At 42.5% G+C, this 20342-nt stretch overlaps 1 protein-coding gene across 1 annotated transcript; it reads right to left on the reverse strand.

The window, feature by feature from the left end:
- Positions 1-738: 738 nt before the first annotated feature.
- On the reverse strand, positions 739-17984 carry LOC147606936 (uncharacterized). The gene is made up of 17 exons (XM_086791466.1): positions 14401-17984; positions 10211-14270; positions 9251-10089; positions 9030-9138; positions 8831-8944; positions 8225-8737; positions 7755-7903; positions 7188-7646; positions 6917-7070; positions 6679-6801; positions 6262-6581; positions 3403-6179; positions 2574-3300; positions 2158-2473; positions 1915-2082; positions 1103-1807; positions 739-969 (listed from the first exon to the last, which is right to left on the reverse strand). Exons 1-17 carry the CDS (start codon positions 17982-17984, stop codon positions 958-960), a joined length of 15129 nt encoding a protein of 5042 aa, XP_086647592.1. The 3' UTR covers positions 739-957.
- Between the last annotated feature and the right edge of the window lie 2358 nt (positions 17985-20342).

Raw genomic sequence — 20342 nt, forward strand, 5'->3', positions numbered from 1 at the left:
GAAAGATATACCCAATCTTTTTACACTTATTTTTAATTTGAAACAACTCACATCTCTATCTTTATATCTTATCTTAAGGAAGCGTTTCACAAAGCTACCACGTGGCACGAATTTGGAGGTTCAAAAAGAGGAGGATGAGGTTCGAGGAGGTTGGGATAGAATTTGAATTCGGAGGTTGGAGACATGCGAAGCACGGGTCAACCGACTAGTACTAAGTAATTGAAGACCAAAATTTTAGACAAAAAAGGTAAAAAAAGTAGCAGGGTGTTTCACATACTCCTAAAAGGGCCTAGGTGGCAAAATCATATTGTTAACACTATATCCATGATGAGTATGGATTTGAATGTATGCGTCCGTATCGATTTGGTGATACGTACATCCGTCTTAATTAGTGTATACTTTCGGTTAGAAGTCAAGGGGATAAGGTTTTAAGGTACATACTTTATGTTGTGTGAGGTTTGACGTACATAAATCCTTACTTTATAAGTTGGCATATATATATGTGTAGTCGTAGTAATTGATTGCAATTATATGTATCATAGTTTTTTCTTGATATATAACACATAATCGATGAAAGAAATATATAATGATTAAGGAATATATTTTCAATATCATATTGTAACACAATGTCTGTGAAGCAAAAAAAAGGAGAAAAAAAGAGAAAAAAAAGCAAGGGTGATCTACAGAGAAGCTCCTTGGGTTCAATGCCTAGGGACTACACAATAGATGACACGCTTGTTGAACCAATGGTATATATCCACCTTCCAAAAAAGAAGAAAAGAAAAAGGATTTACACACCACCAAGTATAAGGCCCAAATGCTAGAGGACCAAAAAGTGGAAGCCAAATTAGGGCCCGAGTCATAGAGAACCAAATTTGGTACACGGGGACAACAGGCCACATCAACCAGAGGACCAAAAATTGGGATGATCTCCATCTCTGCAGGTCGCGCGAGTCATCAGGCACACATCTACAAGAAGAAGAAGCAAAAGATGAGAAACGTGCACAGCGTCAAGCTTCACTTCCACATGCGCCCATTTGCAAGATTTCAACACTGTTGATGATAATGATGATGATGTACGACAACGACACTAGGGGCTTACCTCTTTCAGGGCCAAGTAGAGGGCCCGTGCATGCCTCAGCTGAAAGCTGCTTGGAAAGATGTCATCCAGAGTCCCCGTGTCCACATCCTCAGCTGGCCATGCCACCAGCCTCTGGTCAGTGAGGTAGAGTGAGAGCTCCTCATTGGGCTTGAATGTCTCTGCAGTTAGATACCGGAACATGAACCTCCTCAGCACATCCCTGAATGCCTCTGCACCGAGCTTCGCCTTGCTGCTGCTTGGTACACCCATGCTAGCCCATCCTGGCTTCTTCACCACCACACATGCCCTCAAATCAGCTCGTGTTTCGGCATCCAAATCCGACCGGTAGCTCCCCATCACCATGTCTTCCACTGCTGAGCTTACCACCTCCTCCAGCCCCTCGTACAAGCTCACAACATGCCTCACCTGAACTTCATCGAAGACCGCCTTGCTGAACAGGGGGTGAGCTTCTCTGTCCAGCCATCTGTTGCAGTACTCTCTCAGCAGCTCGGAGGGGTCGGCATTTGTCCTGTGCAAAAACCCGAGGCAAAGCTCGAGGATCCCCAGCAGCTGTCCAGCTCCCAAGCCTTCCACGGTAAGCTCTCTGCATATGCTGCTGAGTCTCTCTGAAGGCAATGCCTCCTGGGCTACAAGTTCCGCAACATCAGAAATCAGTGTTGCATGCCTCTGAAAGGATTCTTGCTGGTATGGAAACTCAACATAATCCTGTTGCAAACATTTTCATGTCTTAGAAAGTGTACCACAGTAAGAAAGCGAATAGAAAGCGAGGCAGTCTTTTTGCATGTGTAGAGCAAGAGTAGCAGTATCCTTACCCCCTTGAGAAGTGCTTTCCCTTGAATTAACCTGCGGTACATCTCAAGCTCAATATGGAAATCGTCATACTGCACTTCGGTACCGTTCCCATATGTTTGATTGCACATACCAAGCTCATTGACCAGAGCATTGGTCCACGGCTCTTTGAAATCGACTATCTGTTCAGCCTGTCAAGAGTAGAAGTTTAGGAACAAAAGACAACTTGCAAGCACATTTTTGAATCATGTTTCTGTTAGCCTAACCTTGCAGAACTGGACAAGCACAGAAGGCATGCATCTGACATCTGTCGCATCAAATAGCTTGAATTTTGTGGAACCACACTCAAGAAGACCAGTCGTTACATCCTCTAAGAAAGCATTCTGACAAGTCCTCAATAGCTCCAGGATAGCAGTGAGGTAGATGCCCTGGTCTTGTCTTTCAAGGAGGCATAGTGCTATTGGCTGATTCTTGTGCATCCCTGGGATTGGCTCTCGGAATTGCCGGCATTCATATCCCTCTACATCAAGCCTTACAGAGTTCCAGCAAGCTTCAAAGGCATTGTATTTTTCCTCGACATCACTGCACATTATAGATCATGCATGGTCAAGTCAGTAAAAGAACAATAGATCTTTTTAAAGCGTTAAAAGGTTTGAGACGGGGTTGGCTGCCTGGACCCTACCCTCTGCCCTGCAGAATCTCTTGTACAGTTGTCACAGCTGCTGCATGTCGAGTTATGTGGTGACCCAACATCTGCTGCAGAGTTGCACTGAACTCGACAATGGGCAACAGGAAAGATAGGATGGTGAGATGTCTTGCATGACCGAGCACGGCAGTAATGCAAGGGTACTGAGCTGCTTTTTCTTTGTTCTGTACGAACATAGTCTCATAGTGGGAGAGGCAGGGTATTCTTGTCATCCTAAAATGATCCTGGAGGGAGGCTGGAGGGCAAGGACTTCTTTCCTGAAGCAGATTGTTGAGCCCATCCGTCCCTTTAGACTGAAGGTACTCAGAAATGACTTCAAGGGTTGGTCGGCTTTCAACTATTTCCTCGAAACCCAGTTCCCACTGGTCTCTTTCATGTACAGTCCGTAGCGGCTCCTGAAGTGTAACTTGAGAAAGAGATTGTAGAATGCTGTGAATATACAGGTATGTCCTTTCACGCTGACAGGCAAGTAGCTTGTCGAGTAAGAGCATGTCTGCTTCTATGGAGTCGGTTAACACACGCATTATATTCCCCTTATCATTTGGCTGTTCCAAAAAAACAGCCAGCTGTGCTATGTTCCCACCAGTAATAACACCTATAAGGAAGCAGTAGTGGACCAAGACACGAAGCAATCGATAACTCCTTGGCTGTATTCGGATTGTGAATGCAGCCTTTGCTGCAACTGAGCTTTCTAGAACCCTCCCTGCAGGTCATGTGTTAGAGGAAATAGTCATGTTACTCATAATTCTTACAAGACAAAAGTGGATCTATTTTTAACACGGGTAGACATGATATCTTTACTCACCAGAATTAGGAGCTTTTAGAGAAGTGTTACCAGGAAGGAGTGCATGACCAGTCCCTCCAATGCTCATCTGACATTGTGGGCAGGTACCTATTTCATTTGGCCTAGTGCATTCACCAATGATGTATATGTACCCGCATTCACAAATATATTCACGAAATGAACCCATGCCAGCAACACCTTGGAGAGCATTATCTGGCTCTGCTAAAACAGATGCCTCTATAAAATGCACTGGATCCAACATACTGTAGCCCCGAAGAGGTGATCCAGATGGCAGAGCTGCTACTTTCACCAAGATGTCTAAAGTTAGGCACCGGGATCTTAAGCTGTCACTGGATAGATCCTCATAGTAGTGCCAAAGACCACCTTGCTCATTTGTCATGAGATGCCTCAGGCTTTGCTTAAGTAGAGGATCCCAGTTGTTTGTTGCGTCTCTCAACCATTTCATGGCATCCAATTCTGCATCAGACAAGGGTCTACCAGACTTCATTACAAAAAGGTTGGATGCGATGGCAGCTATGAATGCTGTCTGCTCCTCTTGACCTGCGTTTCTGAAGAAATATTTCAGTTCCTCTTGACCTGCGTTCCTAAAGAAAGACATTGTTTGCCCTTTATTGCCAGACACTAACTTCTTCAATGCCAGATCTGCAGTCATGTATGCGTTTGAAGAGCATGTGAATGGGTTGAATCCCAATTGATTTCTGAAATTTCTAAGAAGTGGATGGTCTAGCAAACATGACAAACCAAGAAATAGCTCTTCGTTCTCACAGTAGTTCAGTAAATTGGCAATGCCACTTGCTGATAGCCCAAAGTCCCAGTGCAATACCTTCATGAAAAACACTTGAATTGCATGTCTGAGGGTTGAAGTTATGCTGGATAAAATGCCAATAGATGCAGGCAAATGCACAGACTTGTACTGATGCTTGCCATCCTGCTGAGCCCTCCTCATGTATGCCTGATTTAGAACAGAAGCTGCTGAATAAAGGAAGCTTTTCATGAAAGCTAAGGCTGTAATTTTCCTTAGTGAAAATGGCACATCATCTTCACAAGATTGTAAGGCCAAGCAAAGGCATTCATCAAAGGCTGCACAATCCCATTTCTCTCCATGTTCTCTGCCCAAAAGCACTGGTGTTATTGTTTCTCTCAAGTTATGATATAACTGGTCAGAAAGAAGGATGCTGCCTGCATGGTTCATCTCGTCACTCCACTCTTCATTGAGCAGTGCTTCAGTAGTGTTTAGCAACAGATTCATGAAAGCTGGACCCTTCCTTTGAGGTATCCTAGCTCTCGATAAGCAGCAGCTGTTCAAGAGCTGAAACATAACATGACCCATCATGCAAGATGGGATTGGAGAGGTCATCAGTATGTGTAAAATTTTTCCAATATCATTTTTTGGAAGACTTGCAAGATCAGGATATCGCTTGAGCACAGAACACAAGAAGTCAACCCAGCATTTAGATTCATGTTGGTTACCAAGCTTGTTCATATTTGGAAGAGATGCCAGCACTTTCACTAATATGGCAGGAATGCCTACCTCTTTTGATTGCTCCTGAAACCAGCTAGCCAGCGAACTAAGTTGCTCACTGTCCAATTGCAAAGGTATAATCACAAAAAGGGCAAGATCATGCAGAGTTTGCAACATGAACACCAAGCCTTCACTTCCAACTGGAGGTAGAAGTTTTAATAAACCTGTAAACTTCTTTAGCCAGTCCTCAGTGGCTCCAATTTCTTCCAGTAAGGATTTTGTTGGCATTAAGCTTGAGCTGCACCTCATGGCAATGTCCTCATTGAAACTTTTATTTGGAGGCCGTCCTGCTTTCAATGCATTGACTTCCTGGTTTATTTCTAGTGGTGAGAAGCACAGTAAGGCCAATGAAACCTGAGCTTTTAACTCCCTTTCTCTCTTCCAGCAGAGAGTATGAAGATCAGAAGGATGTCGAATGCTTGATTCCAAACCCTCTCTAAAAATCCACTCAAAAGCTTGAGAATCAGTATTCTTATCCCCAAACACCTCACTAGTATAAATTTTAGAAAAATCAGCTATGTAGCTATCAAGATCAAAGTGGATGCAGGTCCTGATGATAGCAAGAGGGGGGGTGAGGGATGCATCAACGTCTCTTTGGATACTGCTGGATTGACCACTACAATCAACCAGGTCACCACTCTGTTTTTGCTTAGCCAAATTTCTCTTTCCAGAAATGATTTCCAGGAAAGGCTGCTTGAAAGTCCTGTCCAAGTGAGCTGCATAAAGAGAACTAAAAGGAAGGTGTAACTCTAATGGTCTTGGTATTGCATAACCCTCCGGATAACAAGGAGCAGGTGCCATGTCACAATTTAAAACATCCGGCATCATGAATAGCTGTCTCCAGATGTGCTGTTTGTTGCTATCATAAGAAAAGTAAGATTTTAGAGAGGATGTTTTCTCCAAAAGATATATGAGTCTGGCAACAGCTTCACGAAATCCCTCTTCCAGATATTGCACAAAAGCATCATGAACACTTGCTGAAGTTGATAGAAGCTTCTGGTTGTTCAGGACAGCTAACTGCCACAAGCTTTCATTCTTTGACAAAACCCACATCAATGCCCTTTGCTTCAAGCAAGCAAGGAGTGATTCATCCCTGCAAATGCTTTGCACCATTTCTTGTGGATATGATGCAGGAATGTTCTTGTCATCGTACTTGATGCACAGGTAACTCCATGTAAGCACTCTAGCCATGATGCGCTTGATAGGCATGGCCTCGTGCTCAAGAATCTCTGTTATGGTTCTGTCCAAATAAACCCTGCACATGCATGCAAATTCAGCCTAGGAAGTTCCTATGCTAAGGCATTGGCTAAGCTTTTGCTGAACTTTTTGTTTTGTACCTTGTATCAATGGGTTCTCTATGGAGGCGATTTATTGTGAGCTGTTTCCACCCACACAAAAAGCTGAGGCTTGCGAATCTTGCTATGCCTTGCTGTACATGTATAATAAGGACCACATGTTTTCGAATGGTTCTGCTCTGACAGAGTATGGTTCTTCTGGCCTTGTCCATGTGGAACTTGGCAAGGGAAATGTGATCTTTGTCCAATACATCATCGGCTTGCAAAACCAGCATGTTTGTATCGTCATCATTCCAGAACTTCTGGATATGTGACTGCAGTTGCTTCTCACAAGTGAAGTCCCCAAGTCGCATGCAATGCACCTGCAATATAACGATCATAGGAGAACGTCAAGCAAGAAGATTGCTCTGATTGTTTCCTGAGGCCAGTGGTGGGTCAACTAGATACTCGTGTTTGTACCTTCAACTGAGAATCTGCTGCTATACTTTCCATGTCTTGCTGTATGCTCCATTGTAGAGGAGTGCGTGTTGTGATGATGAGCTTCACCCCAATGCTATCTGTCCAATTTTCAATGTTGTCTACCTGCATGCATGTACCATCATGTTAAGAGTAGAAGGGGATGAAATTTTAAGACAAACAATGTACTCATTGGCTCAAAAGTACATGCTGGAAGATGTGAAGATTGTGTGGACCATACATTTGCCTTGATAGCCTCTTCTAGGCATTGGACTGCACGCCATGAGAGAAACAACCCTGTCGAGTGATTCAACTCCTCTGAATCAGAGCTTCCCAACAGATGGGCTCGAGCAATGGCGTCCACATAAGCAGTTTGTAATAGGTCAATTTTGCACCTGCACAGAGAAACATTCTGATTGAACTAGCTGGAGTTGGATGAGTGCTTGTCACTACTTTAATACCACATAGTGTTTTCACAAAAGAAAGTGCAGCAATCATCCCCAAAGCCATACCTTTGTAGAAAGTGAGGATCAATAGCCGAAGTATCTTTTTCCTGGAGTTTGCTCCAGTGGAGCATCACCAAGGATGGCACACTGTCCTCATAATATCCGGCAAACAGCTGACTTTCCCAATTACCATCGCAACTGCCAAAATACGATGACTTGGCAGCTAGCTCATAAGCCCAAGATCTGATGGACTTTACTGCTCTCCATTGTGAATCATCCAAGATGCTTTCATAAGTCAAAGTTTGCTTCTCAAAACGGTTTAAAAAGGGAGGATCCATGTAAGGGATCTGGCTATTGTCAACCACGACAATGCATCGAAAAGTGTCATGCACGTAGCACATAGGATTGCTATAAACTCCAAGTGCAATACGGCAGTTTCTGCGTCCGCCAACAACCGTGTAATGTTGATTGAGCATGTCATATAGTGATGACCAGATTTGATCAGCATTCTCCAAAAGAATACACCTGAAAGGCAGGAGTGATGTACGGACTTTCAAGATGCTCACCATCTTACCTAGCTTGAAAATGTTTTACTAGCAAGGGTTCAAGACTTAGGGTGAGTAAATAGCATACCTTCCCATTTCCATATGAAGAATGATATCACTAAGCATCAAATAGCAGTATTCTTCATTTTTGTCTTCCTTGTAAGTACTGCCGCGGATGACAGCAAATTCCTCCTCTTGTCGAAGCATGTGCTGAAGGATGCTTGATGCGGAATCTCCCTGCAGCCCCGTATTCCATAATGAGAACGTCTACCAATGGCAAAGCATGTAGTTATCTTGTCCATCAGCCACAAGGCATGTAGTATTCTTGACCAATTCTATAACTCAGAAAAAAATACAAAATTGCGTATGTAAAGCAACCTAGTTCAGGGTCTTTACAGACATAATACCCACCCCTGAAAGGGGAAATCTCATCCAGCCATCACTCATGGGCAGGTGATCTCCCCCATCCAAACCCTTCCCACCTGATGGGCGGGGGACCTGTCTGTAAAGATCCTCGTTATGCCAAACAATGCATTCTTTTACAAAGAATGATCATACTTTAGTGATGAGTAAAAGGTGGCGTGCTTCAGGGTCTTGTAAGTTGCTCTTGATCAGATCCATGACTGGAGGAGGCTGACTTGACAGTCCATTGCAACCTATCAATTCTTCCACATTTGAGAAAAAGCTTCTTATGTCTGCAGAAGATCCTCCACCAAAGTTTCTCCACAAAGAATGTGCCAACTGATCCTGACCTAATATTGTGCTGCAGAGGCGAAGGGACTTTATCAAAGAGTAGAAATCTCGGAGACCATGAAAATCTGGTCTGGCTTGTTGGGCATGGTACTTGTAGTATGCAGTGGCCAGACTGCGAAGCTTATTTCTCAACAAGTGACTGTTGGCATCCTTGTAGCTTTCAAATATTGCCACACTAGTTTCATGCAGGTCTTTCTCTCCAGGATCTGATTGTGAAAGATGTATTCCTCGGTTCATCTTGGCTGCATCAAGTGACCAGTTGCTAATGCCAACGACTGCTATTTCTCGCACGTCGGGTTCCAGTAATGGATGAAGGACCTGTCAAGATGGCCCAATATCAGCCACAGCACATGCTCGGATGATGGACATCCTCGTTCAAGACAAAGCAGATTAGGACACCATATGCATCACCTTCAGGGGGTTATGACAGGAAGTTTCAGCAAGACCAACTTCATCCAACACTACAACAACCAGTATATCTCTTTCCTTGTTGCTGTGGACGTAGCGCTTTGCTTTATTGAACACCTGTATTGGATGTAAGGCATGAAGGAGTACCATACAAGGATGATTCACAGTTTGTGGAGAGATTAGGCAATCGACTGATAGCTACCTTAAGGATTCCCTCTGAGGTAGAGTTTTGAGACCCTTGGTAAGAGAGAAGCAGAATCCTTGGAAGCTTTTGGAAATACTTGTCTTTTGAGTCCATACCTCTTAAATTGCTACACAATGGCTCAAACAATTAAATCTATAATGATGCAAGACTAATCATGTGAAGGAAGCATCAGAAGGTGAATTAATGTCTATATGTAGACTCAATAAGAGAGACTCTACCTGTAAATGATCTGGAGAGCCAGTGTTTTCCCGGACCCTGGCTTCCCTACAACAAAAACCGGTATGTAATTCAAAAGGCCTACTAACACAACAAACACATTCTCCAACAGTGAAGAGTTTGTAGCAATGCCAGGAGGGATCTCCATACGGCTCAGGATGTCCATCTCTTCTTCTTGCAAAATTTGAAGGTACCTGGCTTCTGATATTCCTTCTAGTTTACAAACCTTGGAGGTTTTAACTGTTTTTAACTCAAATTTAAGAAAGGTGCAGCACATTTCTCTAAAAAGCTTTCTCAATTCTTTCCCAGGAAGACGGCAGTGATAACACAGTGAACATGCCAGGATTTTAGCTCTTCCCTCCACATTGTCTAGCCTTAGCCTGTTGTTTAGCTTTGAGCGTGCTGTTATATCGCCTTGGAGCCAGTCATAAAGAGAAATCCACCGATGTATATCCCTTAAACTCACGCTGGCTACCCCCAAGTGTGTTCTCATGAACTTCTGTGAATTACTGAGCAGATCTATGATGTCCATGCTTCTTTCACCGACCATAGCTGCTATGTATGTCCGCTCATCACTGTCACTCAGGATACCATAGTCCCACACATAGTCCAGCATTGCCTCAGGCAAGGGCTGGACCTTGTATGCCAATTCTTGATTTTTCCATGTATCATGCAAACCGACAATTTCGCTTTTGGGGTCTTGTAGTCGGTAAGGATTACAGGCAGCAAGGACGACAAGGTTTGGGGATAATGATCTTCCATGAATGGTGTGGTGGCAAAGAATCCCATTCAGAAACCCTAAATGATGGCAGGCATTGATCTCATCAAGAAAGGCCCACACCTAGGACACATGAACAAGGAGCAGAGGGTGAGCATGCCATTCATTCTATTACCATGGCATAAGGCACATTGCAGAATCGAATGAATCCAAATGGTAGGTCAGAGTGCTTAGATTTGCAAACCTGTGTATCCTCGGATAAAGCACGAGTCTCGGCAATGTTGATAAACAATTCTATGTCTTGCTCTGTAGATCCTGCATGCAGAGTAAGACAGGAGAAGCTTGCATTGCTGAAAGTTGCCAAAGCCCTCAAGAGGCTAGTCTTGCCACATCCTGTCTCTCCCATTATTATCACAGGAATATGCGTGTTGATTCGAAGAGAGACCAAGGCCATTTTTAAGAAGTTGTCAGGTGTGAGAGCATAATTTGGATCAAATACAGAATTATCCTTGCATAAGAGTGGCCACAGAATTTGCCACAGCTCCTCAGAGGACAGAGTAGAGTAATCTCGGAGCTGCATACCCATCACCTCCGCCTGGATGGACATTATCGTTTTGATTGCTTCAGGAATGAGTTCTTTATCCCGATACAGAACTGTAATGGCTCCATACACATCAAAGAATATCATGGCGTGATTACTTTCAGACCATCGAAGCAAGGAACTCATCCTGTCATGCATGCTTGTGCTCATGTCTTGTTTCATTACCTGCTGCTGCTCCCCATGGAGCCATGGCTTTACTGACCGCAGTGAAAGCTCCCCTGCAGCTTCTACCAATGAGGCAACCAAAATTGACCGGAAGTTTCTAGGATTAGTTTCCCTCAGAATCCAACAAAGAGTTTCTATACTATAAAAGTCAGTTTCACTCAATCTTCTTAGCTGATATGCAAGAGTTTTTATGAATCCATTTAACACAGAATATGACATCTGCCCTGAGTCTTTGGTAAAATACTGATGGAGCAGCTCCTTGCATCGGCATTCAGGCAATGCTGATACATTCCTGTTGATACCAGACATCACAATGTTCTCCATGTCCAGCTTATTTGTTTCCATTGCATCCAAATACACACTAACTACTTGTTCATCACTTTCCAAATCTTCAGAAACCTGCAAGGAATCCAGATCCCAAATAAGATGTTGCGGGGTTAGCCAGGAGCAGACAGACATATTGGCTTCTAGACGGTTCCCAAGGGTGTTTGCAAGCTCCACGTACACATCATTTGTCTCTAATCTGTAGACTCCGACATGGCTTGACTTGAGAGCTCCACAAATGAGAAGCTCGAAAAGAAGAACATTCAAGTTTTCATAACCTTTCTCTGTTGTTATGTCTATGTGCAGAGAGTGATGAGCAGTGATTCCCATACCCTTCAGCTTCAAAATGAGGGATTCTTGCGAGACGTCTCCACTGATAGTAAGTGTGATACTTGAACCTTGAGCTCTGATACTTGTTGACTTTCCCATGCCGCTAAGTTCTGATGTCACCACTTTCATTTTCCCACATTCTCTTGGAAGATGCTGGTGTATGCTCTCAGTTGCAAAGCCGTTCATGAACTGGATGGGCACTTTAAGATGATGCGAGATTCCTTGAAGAGCTTGGCTTCTCGTGCAGCATACTAGAGCCAGGCGGTGCTTTGTTAGTTGTTGCAAGGGGACCAGTGAGACCTTCTGCAATTTAGCCATGAGCTGCGATTGGCACTCAAAGCTCAACCTCTCAATGAAAGCTATTACAAAAACATGAGAACCATCATCTTTTCTGTCTGAAGCCAAATAACGAAGTATTAGAAGATGTATTTCTTCCCAAGTTGTTGTTGAAGAGCAAAGAAGTAGATTGTTCTTGTTATTGCGGAGGTGGCCACAATTTCTATGAAAAATCTCCACCAACACATTCAGTTCACGGTGCTGATCTTCAATTGATACCAAAAGAACTGAATCCTGATGTCCACTGTCTCTAGCCAGTGATGATGTTTCCTGGACAGTTCTGCCAACTGGTGCTTTGAATTCAGCACTTACAAAAATGCCTGCTATTGTGTTAGATAAGCTTTGCAAGCAGTTATAAAGTTCTGTTTCATTTACCTCCCAACCAGGTGGATCAATTGTCTTTTTCCCCTTATTACAAGTGCAGCTCTGCAGAGACGTTACTACTACTTCTTTGTCCAACCCAGGATGGGCCCATTCAAGCAGCTCATAGCATAAATTCATCTGATCAGAAGTTGCTCTTGAGCTAAAATAGTGATGTATCAACCGCAACTCGATGCCTTTAAAGAAGTTGAGACAGTTGAATTGCAGACGTGCTCTTTGGAGAGCTGCATTCCAACTGGCTATCTGGCCATCCATCCATTCCACCTTTTCTTGAAGGCAGTTTATTCCACTTCCACTCCACTCAAACTTGTCAAATAATAAGTGTCCAGATTTGTGGACTGTAGCTATCTGCTCAAAGAGCTTCTCGGCAAGGTTTACATGCTCCACAAACTCCCCCAATGCTTGTATAGTATCAGACCTGTGTCCAGCTGGTAGTGTGCTTTCTTCACTCAGATTAGGTGATGCATCATGTTCGATCCTCCTCCTACTTAACAGCATTTTTGCTCGGCTTCTGAGATCTTTTAAATCCGATAGAGTGAAATGATTTCTGGAATTCTGGCTGGACGTGGCTGCAATGAGAGAGAATTCGCAGACATCAAAGCTGGATCCATTTGACTGGCTTGTGATAGCGAAGGAGTATACACCTGATTGCATGATCCTATGCATGTTGTCCTTAAGTACAGAAGAACGATCAGCTAGAGAGGCAACAAACTGCCGGATTCTATGAATATTGGTATTGCAGTAACTTAGTTTTGCACTCAATTGAGCTGCTGCTGCATCGGAATCTTTGATTTCAATCTTTATAGCGGCTTTCAAATCCGCCATTTTGAAGCTGTCTCTCTGTAGCAGTGGGCAAAACACCTTGTCTATGTGGATGAGATCTGACACAGTTGCCTCGTCAACAAGGGTGTCTTCTGCTTGCTCCTCTACAGCATCGGTTAACACCCGAAGATCATCTGAATTCTCCTTCAAGAAACAGATGAGCTGCTCTGATTCTGCAAGCTGCTTCAAGATCACACCTTCCTTGGTTGAGAAGTAATCTATGACCTCAATATTTTGGTTGTAGATCTCTATGAGGTCTCCTAGGGTACCAGAAATGAAAGAGCTACACAAGCTCTGCAGAGTGTCTAAGAGTCTCTCGTCATCCCTCACAATGCTGAACATGAGCTCAACTTTAAGCAGCGGTGCTATTAAAGACTTCTTTTCTTGCAGGTTCACCCAAGCACTTAGAGCCATGATGGTTGATTGAGATTCCCTTTGTGCTTCCTCTTGGCCATAGCTGAAGAACTTCTCTGCTAGATTAACTTCTGGCTCAATGTCATCCTGAGTGACTCCATGCAACAAGATGCTCAGATTTTCAACATGATAGGATGACTGAAATAAACTTTTCCACTCTTTTTGGTAGCACTCTAAAGATGTTCTCATTAGAATAGCCACACTTGTCCACAAGATTGTATCGTCACATACAGAGGGAGTCCACAGCATTGTAATGTCATAGCTATTGTCATCAGGATCATCCACTGTCTCTTGGCTGTCCGTGATTGTGTTGCTAGGATTCTTTGTTGTTACCTGGATTGCCTTGGTTTTGGAGATGTTTTTCAGGATCTTGGATCTCTCTAAAATCAACATAGACTCTAAAAACTGAACAGTAGTCTCAATAGGCCAATGATTGGGCTCCTTGATCTCCCTCAAGGTGAACTGCTTGCACCCTCTAGTTCTTTCTTGCAGCCATGACTGTGCCTGCTGGAGAGCATCTTCAGACAGTTCAAGCCCCTCGAGAAGAACTGCATAATCTAGCAGCATCTGAAATCCCTTCAACTGAGTGTCCATGTAGTCAGAGACAGCCTTTAAAGCGTCTTTCAAGGCCTGGTCCTTGAATTTCTGCACCTTGCAGATCTTCTCCCAAGAGTCTGTTGTATCACTCATGATTTTGCTGACCATCTCCACTGACATGCTCTCTCCTTCCAATTGCTTTTGAAGATCAGCCCATGCTATTGAAGCTGATGCATACAAGATGTGTTCTCGAACTCTCGGCGGTACCTCTTCAACTTGCAGAAGCAAGAACATGAATTTAGAATCCACCAGAGTGCCACAGGATACTGAAGTGTGGTCTGCACGCAAGGCAACCAAGGCATCCAAAAGAGTGATGCAAAGCTCTTCCTGTATCCTGTTGAAGAGCATGGCATCTTACGTGTTAGTGTTTGAATCATACATTAATTCCAAACAATGAAAAGAGCAAAGCTTTTCTACTGAAACAAACCATCTCACTAATAATTGATTACCAAGCAGAAGCATACCAGCCATCCAGTGAGATGCCATACTTCGATCTCGTGCAAAGCCATTGGAGCAACCCCGCAGCTTTTCGATCCAATGTATTATCTTTGTGCTCTTCACTGTCTGATTCCAAATGCTTGAGAAGTGCATCTTTAGCAAATGAATGGTATTGGGAGCTGAGGACTAAACAATGGAAATGACTCATTTTGCCTGCATCTTGAATGACCATTTGTAGACCACAACGTTGTTGCAACAACATTCGAACAACCTTGTCAATGGTGTCTGCCAGAAGTCCTGCAGACTGCAGACCTTTGTCAAACAACATCGTCACCTTGCTGTATAGTGCATAGGGTGTCATGGGTTCTTGATGAACATTGATTCCTCCTGAAGTTGCTGCAAGCCTCGTGCACACTTTCTGCAGCCAGGTCCGCAAAAGCTCCACAATCAGTCTCGTATTCTCATGGTTCTCTTGAACAGCTTCCACCTGTCTGACAAGTTTGAGGATAGCATGTGCTGCCAAATCAAGATGGCCACAGCATGCCAGATCATACATGAAAGTGGTTTCTGCAATTAGCAATGGAACAGTGAATGTGTGAGGGCATGTGAGGATCTGGACCAAGCACTCCCAGCCACCTGGCTTGCTCTCTTTAGCTGAATTGTGAGCAAGATGGTTTTTGGCAGATGAGAAGATTTGACATCTGAGGAAAACTGTAGTTAAGATCCTCAGAACTCGTGTCATGTTTTTATTACCTGTTTTGAGCTCATCTAAGAGCAATCTAGCCATAATCTGGGGAGTTTCCAATGTAGTTAGCCATTCAAATCGGTGAAGCAAGGCACGACCATAATCAGTGGAAAGGGATTCCTCTACCTCTTCATCTGTGGCAGTCTTAGACAACACATTGCTGCAGTATAGAATGCGTATGGACTTGAACAGCTTCAAACCTGTAGGAGCTGCTAGGATGGCAGCTCTTATTGCTTTAGGCTTGAATTTTTCATCTGGGAGACTGTTTGCAAAGACTAGAACTCGTGAGAGAGCATCCTCGTAATTGTTCTCAGACTCTTTGTTACCCATTCTGCTGTAGTTTACACTGTTTTCGCTTCCTGTCCAGTTTTCAAGAAAGAAGTAAGAAGGATCTGCCTTACAGAGTGCATTCAAGCATGAGCTCCACTTCAGAATGGACGTGAAACTCACCAGGTCACTGGCTGCCCTTTGCAGCTGAACTGCAGCGATTGGTGGCAAAATGTTTGGTGAATCAAGTACTGAAATAACTTTGGAAAAAACATCGAGCAGTGTTTCATAATGCTCCCCAATCAAGTCGTGGAAATGATCCCCTTGCCGTACACGGCGGAGGACCTGAACCTGGCTAATTATGGCCAGGGCCATCTTTGTGGCCCATGCAATATTCAAGTTCTCTGAAATTTCTGTCACTTTTTGCTGGATCCAATTCAACCATAGAGAGGTATTCCTTCGAGCAGCAAAGTAGGCACTGTGAAACCTTTCAGTTGTGTTGGAGGTATGGTGAACATAGTCCTGGAAGCAGTCAAACATGATAGACGGATGGTTAAGCAGAACTAGAACAGTGGCAATGGCCAGCTGTAAGCCGTCCTTATTTTCAATGTCATTTCTATGGAGCACTTCAAGCTGCAACTGTCTTCTTCGCAGGCGAAAGTCTTTCTTTGCGAACTCCATGTTGCCAGAGAAAAATCTTTTTAACAAACTTGTCTTGGAAAAGGTAGCTGTTACCTCGATCTTTGTTGCAGAGGATGAAGATGGGATACAGAGTCGCCAACATGTGTAAGTCAGCATGAATTGCTCTGATCCTTCTGGGAGCTTCAGCTTCTGGAGATCCATGATGACTTTCTTTCCGTGTCCAAGATGCACTGACGCTTCTACTGCCTTTGGGGATGGAGCAATGAGCAAGTAGAAGTTAAACTCACTGGTCATGTAGTTACCAGCTTCTATGTTTAACCCTGATGCTTCTCCTTCCATATCCACTGCCTCACTTTCTTCCTTGCCATGTGCTCCCACCATGTCCACTGGTTTAATTGCTTCATTGTCATGCACTGTTGATGTAGGACCATCTCCTACCATCATGCCCTCCACTGGTTTAATTGCTTCATTGTCATGTGCTATTGATGTACGGCCATCTTCTTCTGCCTTTGCTGTATGGCGATCTCCTACCACCATGCCCTCCATTGCTTCTAAAACCACTGCCTCGCTGTCTCCCTTGTCATGTGCTACCACCGCATCCACTGGTTTAATTGCTTCATTTTCATGCACTGTTGATGTAGGACCATCTCCTACCATCATGCCCTCCACTGATTTAATTGCTTCATTGTCATGTGCTATTGATGTACGGCCATCTTCTTCTGCCTTTGCTGTATGGCCACCTCCTACCATCATGCCCTCCATCGCGTCTAAAACCATTGCATTGTCTTGTTCATTGTCATGTCCTACCATCATGCCCTCCACTGGTTTAATTGCTTCATTGTCATGTGCTATTGATGTACGGCTATCTTCTTCTGCCTTGGCTGTATGGCTGTCTCCAACCACCATGCCCTCCATTGCTTCTAAAACCACTGCCTCGTTGTCATGTGCTACTACCATGTCCACTGGTTTAATTGCTTCATTGTCATGCACTGTTGATGTAGGACCATCTCCCACCATCATGCCTTCCACTGGTTTACTTGCTTCATTGTCATGTGCTATTGATGTACGGCCATCTTCTTCTGCCTTTGCTGTATGGCCACCTCCTACCATCATGCCCTCCATTGCTTCTAAAACCATTGCATTGTCTTGTTCATTGTCATGTCCTATCATCATGCCCTCCACTGGTTTAATTGCTTCATTGTCATGTGCTATTGATGTACGGCCATCTTCTTCTGCCTTTGCTGTATGGCCATCTCCTGCCACCATGCCCTCCATTGCTTCTAAAACCACTGCCTCGCTGTCATGTGCTACCACCATGTCCACTGGTTTAATTGCTTCACTTTCATGCACTGTTGATGTAGGACCATCTCCTACCATCATGCCCTCCAGTGGCTTAATTGTTTCTTTGTCATGTGCGATTGATGTACGGCCATCTTCTTCTGCCTTTGCTGTATGGCCACCTCCTACCATCATGCCCTCCATTGCGTCTAAAACCATTGCATTGTCTTGTTCATTAACTATGTAGCTGCCAGCGTCTATGTTTAACCCTGATGTGTCTGCAGCCATATCCACTGCCTCGTTTTCTTCCTTGTCATGTGCTACCACCATGTCCACTGGTTTAATTGCTTCATTGTCACGTGCTATATTCAATGTAGGGTCATCTCCTACAATCATGCCCTCCACTGGTTTAATTGCTTCTTTGTCATGTGCTAATGATGTATGGCCATCTCCTTCCGTGTTTGCTGTATGGCCATCTTCTACCATCATGGCCTCCATTGCTTCTAAAACCCTTGCATTGTCTTGTTCATTTACTACAGCCTCGTTCTCGTGCTCTTCTTCCTCCACATCCCTTGATTTGCTGTCCTTCACCTCCTTTTCCATTGTTTTGCTTGTGCCACTGTCATCAACTGCTGTTTCACATGCTTTGGTGTCCTTTGATGCCGTAGTTGCAAACATTTCTCTACAGAGCAATGCAAGGAACTGCGGGTTGGAACAACAAAGAAGCAACAATGAATTGCAGAATCAATGGCAGAAAGCAGACTCGTGTGGAAGCATAGAATTATGTTTTCTCAAAGCAATTTTCACAATCAAAAGCAAGGTGGGTGGGCATAGTAGCATCCACTAGAGCAATGCAACGATCAAAATTATCAAGCGAGGTGCAATGCAATGATCAAAATGACTGACTGCAATGCAGTGATCAAATGTATCGAGCAAAATACAATGCAATGGATCAAAATGATTTTGACTGCAATGCATTGCAATAGAGTCTCTAGTTTTTGTAATGCAATGAAATTTTGTAGCGGTTTGAGTTTAGATTTCTCCTTGCCTTCTGCCAGAAAAAAATGAAGGATGAAGGCTAGTGTCTGCCAACCTTGTGCGTGCGTGCGTGCGTGTGTGTGTGTGTGTGTGTGTGTGTGTGTGTGTGTGTGTGTTGCTGGCTGGAGCAATGGCCTTGCCTTTCTGTGTGGGGGTGTGTCTGTTTTGCGCGTTAACGAGCTTGTGTGTGTGTGTGTGTGTGTGTGTGTGTCTCTCTCTCTCTCTCTCTCTCTCTGTATTTTGTGTTTGTGTGTGTGTGTGAGTGGGTGGTTGTGTGTTTTGCTCGCTGGAGCGTGACCATCACTCCCAAATGGCCTGTGCTTTCAAAGAATAATCTTTCCACCAAAAGTTTATTTTGATAGACTTTTCATTACTTCCCTAAATAAACTAGTTAAAAAAATATAAATAGTTTTATGCAGCTATGTCTATGAAATAATCAACACTAAATCAACTATATTATCATTTTTATTATATTTCCAAATATGTATTTTAATTAATATTTTCTAAAATTAAGGCATGCCTATTATTTAAATAATTTTTAAAATTAGGTTTTGAAATATAAGAATCTCCTGTGCAAATGTAGGTTCTTATAATAGAGTAATTTCAAAGGAGAGTTTGTCTTTCTCTCTCTATGTGCAAATGCAAGTTCTTGAAGAAATAATTCTCTTATAGGATTTTATATATATATATATATATATATATACATACATATTAATATATGTACAACAATATGTTCATCTCTCTCTCTCTCTCTCTCTCTCAACTTTTGGGAGAAATATCATAATATAATATATATTATATTTAGTCTTAAAATTATGTATAATAATATAGCACAATAGTCACTATAAATTTTAAAATATAAAATGATACTACATAAAAAATGTAAAGTTATAAATTAATATTTAAAGCATATAAAACACTCAATGTTGCTTTATAATATAATATTAATTGTGTAATTGTATATTATATATTATAATACCTATTATACATCGAGAGAGAGAGAGAGAGAGAGAGAGAGAGAGAGAGGCAACAATGAAATGTATAACTAATCATAGAAAGTAAATTAGTGTGGAAGCATAGAATTATGTATAACTAACCATTTTCAAACGATGGAAATTAGTGTGCAATTTTTAGCCTACCACCTACTCTTCACAATCAAATGAAGGAAAAGCAACGTGGATAGATTAGAACTCACTGGAGCCTCTAATTTTAGTAGTGTAATAAAAAATTTGTAGTGGTTGAATTTAGATTTCTCCTTAATTTTCACCAAAAAAAAAATGAATGAAGGTGAAGTTATGGTGACATCAAAGGTACCTCTCTTATGTAACCTACCAACCTTCTTGTGTGTATATTTTGCACGTTAACAAACTTAGATAATACACATATTAACTCTTTCACTAATTAATTAATAGCAAAGAAGAATTTGGGACCCATATTACACACACTTGTATAAACCTTGTGTTGAAGCGTGGATATCACTTCTAAGACTCCTTTGAGTCCTTTTGAAGTGAAAAATACCTTGTAAAATGGGGCTACCTTTATTCCTTTGAGTGTGAACATCAATCTTAAGTCCAAGAAAAAGGAGCTCGCCTTTGTCAAAAGTAGTTCTTAGCTATATATTCGATACTATGAACTTTCTTATTTTCTAGGTTGCCTTTGTTAAACTCAAATAAGTGGCAATACAAAACGACTCAAATGAAAGGGATACTATAGTAATTGTTTTGTTTGCTTGTAAGAACAACTCAAATAAATGGCAATAAAAATGAAAAAATAGGAGAAAAGTAGATTTAAAAAAAAACCAAATTAAGTCTGGTTATCTAATAAATAAATCAATTAAAAATATGTTACCAAATGATTTACAAAATTATACGCAGATATTTCTATTTTATCAATATGATGTAATCCTTATTCTTAGATAGAGTGTGAATATCACTCTTGAAATGCCTTTGTAAAAAGTGAGCCTTATCTTTATATTGGATATTCCAATATCACTCTTGA

Source organism: Cibotium barometz, chromosome 56 (assembly GCF_041138505.1).
Source record: "Cibotium barometz isolate CiBa-2024 chromosome 56, ASM4113850v1, whole genome shotgun sequence".
Lineage (NCBI taxonomy): Eukaryota > Viridiplantae > Streptophyta > Polypodiopsida > Cyatheales > Cibotiaceae > Cibotium > Cibotium barometz.